At 43.2% G+C, this 9,657-nt stretch overlaps 1 protein-coding gene across 2 annotated transcripts in view; it reads right to left on the minus strand.

The window, feature by feature from the left end:
- sema5ba (sema domain, seven thrombospondin repeats (type 1 and type 1-like), transmembrane domain (TM) and short cytoplasmic domain, (semaphorin) 5Ba) overlaps window positions 1-9,360 on the minus strand; it is a 229,250-nt gene extending 219,890 nt beyond the window's left edge. The window contains exon 1 of one of the 2 annotated variants that reach the window (XM_044132807.1): window positions 9,123-9,360. In XM_044132807.1, coding sequence (XP_043988742.1) covers window positions 9,123-9,153 — 31 coding nt within the window. In that variant the 5' untranslated portion in view covers window positions 9,154-9,360. The remainder of the gene's footprint in view (window positions 1-9,122) is intronic. The other variant, XM_044132811.1, reaches the window with a different exon arrangement.
- Between the last annotated feature and the right edge of the window lie 297 nt (window positions 9,361-9,657).

The following is a 9,657-nucleotide window of genomic DNA, read 5'->3' on the forward strand; positions in this document are numbered from 1 at the left end:
TGTTAAGTGTATTAAAGGAAAACTATGTAAAAGCAGTCCTTTCTTGTGATTCTGAAAATTACATTGGCTGTCCACCTGTGACCATGTGGATAGTCTTTACTTGGACATGACCTACAAAACACCCTGAAAAATGTATGCGTTACATTTCAAAGTGATAGGGCGGTTTAACTAGATGTATAAATAAATCAATGAGGAACAACAAAATACTGTTTCCAGACCTGAATAAGATTATTATGGGAAATTTGGCACTGGAGTTTCAAAAGGCTCTTTTTGCCGCCCACAGTAAATGAAAACCCAAATGAGGGGAATGCATTTTGACACAACTGTGCTCCCTGTTCAAATAAAATTTAGTCTCAGAGACAACATTAAAGCTGTTCTGGAGGCTCCGAATTAAAAATTTAAGGATTCCTTAACGTTTTATAGTGAAAAGGTAATCCCTCTGGCAGTAATAATCACAAGACTAATATGGATTCATGGTATAAATAAAACCCACATCCACAGCGCTCATCACCTCTGCAAACATCTATGGTCATTTTCCTTTATTGATGTCTATGATTAAGTATTGATTGATTTGGTTGGGTAGAACGATGGCGCAGATGATCAGGAACCGATGGGTTTTTGGTTGGCTGACTCTGACAGGTGAATGTTAGACTAAAACACAAAAACCTAGATTGTTCTCCGTCTGTGAACACACCGTATCAAGCCTCCTAATCACAAACCACATCGGTAAACCTGTTGTGATGAGATAAGTGGGGGGTTTAAAACTCCTTAAAATGTTGCACAACTTAAATCCTCCTGCAATGACATGTGGGAACACAAGGTTACAAAATCCCCCGGTGTTCTGTTGTATATGTCATGTTATTTAATCTATCCAAGGTTATTCAGAAGCCTTACATTTGGTTACATATTTAGCTCCGGATGGAAGAGAGCTCTTTGGAGTTACAACCACAAGAAGACTAGAACTTATGTTGGCTTTTACCAGATCTCAACCCAACTCAACGCCTGTGGTAGATTATGGACAGGCGTTTTAGACAGACCTACCCAAGCCGACACTGGTTTTCAGAATCAGTGTCAAGATCCAGATAAGCTGTTCTAGCATCCCATCATCACTCTGTCAGTCCCTTGCTTTTGTGCTGTTTGTCTTATTAGCGTTCTGAAGACATGTCACCATTAGGACAAATGAAAATGCCTCTGCACCAATCCCACTCTTTGATACAGGAAATTGCTTGATTTATGTCTGTAATCCAGCCTTGAAAACCAAAGAAATCAACCTTCTTCAACATGGCAATTGTTGATTCTCAGTAGATGCTCATCTTCCTTAAATATCCTCAGTGACTTCTAACATAAAAAAGAGCACTCCAATGTCTTTAAAACTATATATTAGCCCATACAGCTCAAAGAAACCCGCAGTAAAGGGGTATTCTAGGAGCGGAATGAGAACAATGTTCCCACCGTCCCCACAATGAGCACAACACCCATCTTCCAACCCAATCCTCCGGGTCACAATCAAGCTTTGAATAAGTTCCCTTCCTAAAGCTTCTGGGGGTTTCAGCCGTGCATCCAGAGCATCAATGGAAACAGTGTGCACCCCCAGCCACCCCCACCGCCACCCCTACAATGGCCAAATCAACTGTGGGAGCACTTTCTTTTCCTTTCGCCCTTCTTTTATTCTCAGCCTGCTCAGACCATGCCAAGGCTCAACAGAGGAGGGACGGAAGAAGGGAAAAAAAAGGTGCATGCCTTCACGTCCGTTTTGCATGCACACAAAGGGGTAAAAAAAAATCCTCAGATTGCTCAGACATGCACGCATGCGTACCCCCCCCCACACACACACACACACACACGTGTGCGCACCTAAAATAAAACCGAGAGAGATAAAAATAACTGAAATGATTAAGTTCAAGTTTAGGGATGCCCTTCTGCAAATAATCGTCCAAAATTCCTCACTAGGGTTTTGCTCGTTCGGACACTAAAATCATTTGGATATGAAAGACAATTTGGCTGCACTCTGATGTCTTTGGAGGTTTTTGTGTCCTCCCTATTCAGACAGAAACTACTGTTGCATAAATTTGCAAGTTGAAAAGGCTCAACCCAGCTTGTTTTATGCCCTGAGTGGTGCATTCTACTCTAGCCTATATCTTTTCTTGGTGATAGCGACCAAGGATAAGTGAAACAAACACGATGATGTCGACGCGACAAATTGAGACTGCTGGTTCGGATCAAGCGTTAATTAGCTCAGTTACAGACAGAATGCGGGAACGCTCGCTTCCATATCAGATTTCACAGACAAGCGAGGTTGTGTGTCAGAGCAGAGAAAGGCCAGGTTACAGACAGAGGGAGGCCTGTGAGTGAAGGCCTCTGCATTCAGGAACAATGAGATCCTGGGAGACTGACGGGACTCAGAGAGACAGGGTGGAATTATTCATGTCAACGCTCCGGCTCAGACCACCGGCTTCCGACTTTAATTGTCCACTAATTACGAGCTGCACTTTCTCCCTCAGTGCCCAAAGATCACGCACGCATTTTCACCTGGTTGTTGTTAAGGTGAGCCACAGCCTATACAAGTTCTCTACTGACAGCAAAACTGGCCACGGACCGCTACGAAATGCAGCAAAACAAAAAAGTTAAGCCGAATCCAAGAGGCTGTTTCCTCACTAGGAAACAGCCGGGGTGTGATTTCATTTTGAATAAAGCGAGGGGAGTTCAGGTACAGGACCTCAATCAGGTTTTGGAGTGCGTGCGAATTGAAAATGGCGACATTGGTGTCACCACTGTGGGACAACATAATCACATTCAGGTGACGCGGCTCTGCATTCCCGCTGTAAAGAACAGGAGGATATTGAGGTGAAAAGCTGCCGTCTCAAATTATAGCGCCCGAAGCTATGATTTCAGATCTGGTGTCATATTTACATAAGAGTGAGCAACACACCCTTCGATGTTGTCCTGAATACACAGTGTGACTTTCAAGAGACGTCTCGCTCTGTGTGCGTCTTCCTTCTCCTTAAATGCCTGAAACGAAAGAGGAGGATGTCTACATTGCAACTAACTACCATCCTCCTTGGGGAAAACCACACTAAAGTGTTAAAAGACGAAAAACTATTCACATCCATAAGGGTTTCCACATGTGTCTTAACACAAGAAAGTAGCTTAAAGCAGGGTTGGATTATGAATAACTCTTCTAAGCTTCAGACATCTCATCAACCTATGTTCAAGACGTGAATAAGAGTATGGCACAACTGAGCCTCACCATCGTCTTCCTATGCTATTCCGCTCAATTCAAATCTCGCTGACACTTCCATCTGTTCTTTCTCCTATTCACTTAGATTCCTCCTGCAGAATTTGAACCGAACAGAAGGAGAAGTTGTTAACAATAATGTCAATTTTGTGTGCCGTTTTTGAATTGTAGTTTGCCTGTGGTTTTAGTAATACTGGCAGTGGAAGTGAATGGAGACATTTAGTCCGTGCTGGCCACGCTTTCAAATTCTGAATTAACATTAATAGCCGTCTTATTCGCCTATGAATGTCAATGTCAAGACACTTCTGTCTTTGCAGTGGAGGATGGTTGTTTACAATTTCCGGTAAGAGTCATTGGGTCAAGCTACATACGTCATGGGCAAATGTTAGCGATTGGGTAAAATGTAAAACCTAAACAGAGTCCATGCATCCAGCAAGCAATAATTTTCCAATAGTCAAGAGCCCGGACCCTCTGTGCAAAGCAAATGGCATTGGGCCAGGGGCTGATTGTTGCCTGCCTAGGCCTGACATCTTGGCAAGACATGGCCGTCCACTTAACCCAGGAAGTTGAGTAGGGAAAGCATTAATCAAATATTAATCAAATGTAGCCATGTGGTCTATGGTAACTTATCAAGATCCATTGCTCAAGTGGTAAAACATCTATCCTCCAAAAGTCTGCTTTCTATCACAGAAAACTAACAGTACATCACCTTGAACACACCATTCCCACTACAAAAATGGTGGAGGGGATTCTTTTCTTTCAGCAGGCACAAGGAACCTAATCAGAGTTAGCCTAGCCATCGTCTTCCTATCGAAATACCACTCGATTCCCAGCTCCCTTTAGTGTATCCTCTGGGATTTCTTCTATTGAACTCCATTTCTATGTAGGGTTGTAATTTGGCAATGACAGGGAAAAGAAGTAACGAAGCCATTCAGTACGTGTTGGTCACGCTTACCAATACTGAGGCGTGACCAGTATTTGTAGGCGTGACCAACAAATACTGGTTGGTCACAATAAAAGGTGTTTATTGCCAGCAATAAACACCTTTTATTGCTGGCAAAGGTGTAATTTGGCAACTCCCTGCACGGTTGTTTGCATTTCCTTTAGTAATTGGGTAAAATGTAAAACTTTGATAGAGTTCACACCTCAAGCAAGCAATTGTTTCTCAATAGACAGGGGTCCAGACCGTCTGTATGAAGTAAAGCATAGGAAAAGGGGCTGGTTTTTACTAGGCTGGGTCAGTTGATGGAAAGAAGCTTGGAACTAACTAAGACAAGGCAATCTTGGAGCAGAACCTGTTGCACGTGATTTGAAAATGGACTGGAAATTAAACCTCTAGCAGACCAATGACCCAAAACATACAGTCAAAGCTCCAAAGTTGGAATGCCCTATCAGATTAAGGTACTGAATCTACAATCTTTTCACATACGCTCTATTTAATCTGACTGAGCTTGAGCTATTTTGCCAAGAAGAATTGGCAGATATTCCTGTCTCTAGGTGACCAAATCCGGTAGAGTCGCACCCCGAAAGACTTGCAGCTGTAACCACATCATGTAGCGATTCTGCAAAGTATTGTCTTCCAGCCAGCAAAATGATTTGTCCCTAACCACCAAAGAAAAAAAGAAGTGAAGTCTGGTCCACTTGAGAGGCAGCAGATGTTCTGAAAAACTGATTTGACATAGATGATGGGTTTCCAAATAGCTTGAGAAATGCCACGCTGTAAAAACGGTCTGCTTCAACTTTCTGACTCACTTTGGCTTGGCGGGTGGGAAAAGCTGCCCCTGAAGATGACAAAAGAAGTCACTCCACGCTGGGATGAAACGTTTTTTCCCTCCAATTTCTCAATGCACTCGTGAGAACTGTTGATAAAAGCCGGTGAGAGGAAATTACACGAAGAGCGTGGCACTAGACTAGACTTAATCATGCCTCTTATCTGCATCCGTCTGTTATCTCTTTAGACAGACAGATTCACCGCAACACCCACACGCTTTGTGAAGGTCAGACCGTTCTCCTCCTTTTGTTTTCAGGGCAATTTCAGATGAACGAGAGGACAGATCAAGTTCTCCAGGCATTAAACTTTCACAGCCGTTTGTCCCTCTCAAATCATGCCCGACAACAAAAAAACAATTCAAATGGCACGGTTTACAAATTTCGGGTAAAGAGGCCGCTGCCTCGTCTATTCTATGACACTTATCATATTTGTTAATGGGGATGAATTATTCATGCCGGCATCAGATGACACGCAGATACGAGCTCCTGCGTGTCATTGAAACAAAACGATCCCGCGCGCTGTACAGCAGGGACAAAGAGAACCGGGAAGAAGGTGAAGGTAGAGAAAGAAGTAGTCCATGAGGCTGAGAAAGGGGAGAATGTTGGAGTGTTTTTGGGGCGCTGGTTTGGTACCCCTCTCACCCAACCCACCCAGCCACCCTCCTGGCCCGGACCTGTCAAGAGACCCTCATAAGTTCATCAAAGATGAAAACCTCTTTTCCATTTGAAAGGATGGAACCGAGAAACTAAAGGAGGCTCCTAGGCTTACAAAGGCGTTAATCATCCATAGGACAAGCATGTGGGCCTGACAAAACCAGGAAGGAATAAATGAATATCAATCAAAAGTTGCGGGGGGATATATGTATATATGGCATTCATAGCACGTGTTGACGAGCGAACAAAGCAACAAAAACCGAAGTCAAGCCAACTCCACAGGGTACAGATGAGCCTGTTAAAATGTATGGCTGAATATGCATGAGGACGGGATAACAATATGATTTGTCACTAAGTCAAGATTAATGATTGATTTCGTGCCACCAAATACTTTTCTCTGTGCGGTTCTGAAAAGCACGGTTGTTTCAAAGCACAACAGAGGTTGCTGCCAAAGGATTTTCAAAGGGTTGAGTCACTAACGGTTTGGGACACCTCAAAATGCAAAACGTCCAGAGCAGAGTTCAATGAGTTTGGCGGTGCTGTCGTCTGAGATTTAAAGCTAGGAGCCAGGATTTCCTGCAAGATGAATCAAATTCACTTTTACATTTCAATTTCCCCACAGAGGAAAAGTTTTCTTTTATGCTATGCTATGTTGTTATCATTAATTAATCTAGATTGGACAAACACATCTGTCTGGTAACGTCACACAAGGAATAAAGCAGCTAATTAACGTTCTTTTTAGATTGACCATCTGTGTATTTCTATTTGTTTTTGTCTCTTCGATCTCAACTTCGTTCCATACTCCTACTTCAAAGATGTACTGAGAGTCCGATTTGAAAACACAGTTGGGGTTATGGTTAGGTTTAGGGTCAGTCCTAACCCTAACCCAGGGAAAATTTCCATCCATCCATTATCTGAACACCCTGGACAGGTCGCCAGTCTGTCGCAGGGCAACACAAAGACAAACAAACATTCACACACACTCACACCTAGGGAGAATTTAGAGAAACTAATTAACCTGACAGTCATGTTTTTGGACTGTGGGAGGAAGCCAGAGAACCCGGAGAGAACCCACCATGCACAGGGAGAACATGCAAACTCCATGCAGAAAGATCCCCGGCTGGGAATCGAACCCAGGACCTTCTTGCTGGAAGGCAACAGCTCTACCAACTGCGCCACTGTGCAGCCCCCAGGAAAAATTTGGTTAACAAATAAAACACAGAGAAGCAGCTTGTTAAGAGGAGCAGAACAGACGGGAGTGGAAGTATTAGCGGTTCAGAATCTGTCAAAAGTTGCTCATCAGCTATAAGTTTGACTAATTTCTGCCGATCAACTCGATTTCTTGCATCTCGTTGATTCAAATACAAGCAAACCATAATTAGTAGGGTTCTGTTTGTTTGGGTTTTATTTTTTATGTATTTTGAGAACTTTGTATAACTTGCTGCTGGCACACCTGAAATCTTCCCAACGTGGTGACAGTAAAAAAAAAAAATTCTCCCCCACTCTATTCTTCATTGCCCAGCCACATTACTTTTAAACGTGGTCTTTTATGGAAGACAAACGAGCAGAAATAAAAATGAGGAGACGATGTTGTGACGGCCAGCAAAATTACAGGGGGCCACCCGCCCTCCCAGCCCCCTTTGGCACCATCAAGCAATTAATCCAAAGCACAAACTTGTCAACCTTTGCCAGCACAAACTCCTGCCATGCTCGGTCGGATTTTAAAGCTGTTTTACTCCTAACGAATGCAGAGTCGATTTGTGACATTGACGCCAAGCAACAGCATTTCAAGGCCAAACTGCTACCCTAAGCAGTCCTGAGCCACTGTCCTGACATATATATATATATATATATATTTAAAAAACACTTGTTTGATTCATGCGGTAGGACTGACTGTGATATTTTCAGCAATGAAGACAGGCAGGAAATGGAGCAGATCTGTCTAAGAGCCAATGGCAGATAAAAGCTTGTTCAAAGGTGCTTGAAATGTAAGCACTTCAGACGGGAAAAGTCACCCAAGCAATCATCCGTGAAAGGAACCAACTTTATAAATGTCTTTATTCATTTGTTGGACCTTTGCTCCACCACATTGGAGCCGTTTTTTCCCTGTTTCTGTGCCAGTGAACTTCACCTGGTAAGGTGCAGCACAGTACCGCTCAACACTGCCCTCTGTCGGGGCTTTAAGGAAAAGATCCAAAGATTCATCTCCCCAGTAATCAGCTTAAAAAAACATGCAAGGAGAGCTTCTAATGCCTTTATTATCACGTTCAACCTTTCTTGTGTCGTCTCATTTGCAGTCCATGGGATGTCTCCCTGCTGGACATTTATCCTCGTTTAAGGATTCGAGATCAAGCGAATCTGGACTTGTTCAAGGAGAAACGGGAGAAGCAATCCATCCCAAGTGACAAGCTCATGAATACAGACTTTCTGGGCTCAAGTATGAGCGATATCACCCTCGAAGGTGATTGAAAATTATTACTTTTATTTAATTTTTTTTCTGGGGGTAAAATGTAAAACACGTGTAATTCTTCTGCGAATAAGACGCGTAAAAGCTGCTAATATGAAAGCCACCAAATACAATTTACAATGCCTTAATTGTAACAGAAAACAAGGAAGACATGAGTCAAACGAGAGTTTTGATTTTTGTTCGACAGTTTTTGTCGCAAATCAAGCTTCACCCGCATACACACGCACACACAAATCTCTGCGCGATAGATTTTTTTTCTTTCTTTCTTTTTTTCTTTAGCCCCGTTCCTAAGCTGCTATTCTCAGTGGACTTCAGGAGCACAAAGTAAGTTTGAGACAGCGCTACTGTTGGCCAGGCTGAGGCAGCTCCTGCAGCCCACAAATGCGCCTCTGATCCTGGGATGAAACGTGAGTGGAAAGTAAAACTGGCTAGGCATAAAAAACAACAACAAAAAACACCCTAACTTAAAAAAAAAAAAACAACAACAACAAAAAAAAAAACCTTCCCTTAACAACGCCTTGACATAGAGGAGACAACAAAAAGCCTAAATAAAGAAAGTGAGAAAATTTTGTAGAAAGTGTTTGCGATTTTATATTATTTATAATAAAAAGAGCAAAAACCCTAATTATGCACATGGTGTTGTGTTGAAGGAGGTGGAGTGGGGGCGTTGGTCCCGAGAGAGACGGACCCCTCCGCATGCCTGAATAGAGCTCCAAAGTGGCCACACCATTACTGATTGTGGGTGGTGTGCATGCAATAAGCGGCTTGTTTACTGTGTAAATAATAATAAGAAAAACAATGACTCAATGCCAGATTGCATTATTTCCGCTCCTGAATCCAAAACCGATGCAGAATCCGACCTGAAAACTGAGCAACCACACACCCGAAAAAGTGCTTTGCTTTTCTCATCCCAGGCATCCTTTGCAACAAGAAAACAAAAGAAAAGTAATGTGTGTTTTTTTTCTTCTTCTTCTTCTTCTTCTTCTTTCCTCTTACCTCTAATGCGTGTTGTATTCCTCTGGATCATGAAAAAAAAAGCCAATCGGATGAAAATGCATTAAAAAAAATAAAATAAAAATAAAAACAAACAACAAGGGGAAGGGGATGGTGGGAGGGGGGGGGGGACGTAAAAGATCTCGCACTTTTCTGCAGCGGAGCCAGAATAGAAACAGGTTCTACGTGTTGTTTCCTCAGCCACTGCGCGTTCCTCTCCGAGAGACCTGCAGCCGACAACTGCGCTCTCTGCTCCTCCGTCGGGCTATACCACCCGGCTGAAGAGGGGAGGGGGAGGCGGGGAGAGGAGACGAGAACCGGGGAAGGAGAAGAAAAGGAGGGAGGAGGCTGTGGGAGGGAGTGGAGAGAGCGGTGTCTGCGCTGGGCGGTGGTGTTGGTGGTGGTGGTAACCTAGCAATTGAACTCCCTGGGTATCAGGGAACCTTTAACAACAAACACAAGTTTTGTCTCGTCTGCGCAGATGCAAAGCAACAGAAACAACAAATAAAATGAATTGTTAAGTCTCTGTAAACAAAGC

The sequence above is a fragment of the Gambusia affinis genome, linkage group LG11, assembly GCF_019740435.1.
Source record: "Gambusia affinis linkage group LG11, SWU_Gaff_1.0, whole genome shotgun sequence".
Lineage (NCBI taxonomy): Eukaryota > Metazoa > Chordata > Actinopteri > Cyprinodontiformes > Poeciliidae > Gambusia > Gambusia affinis.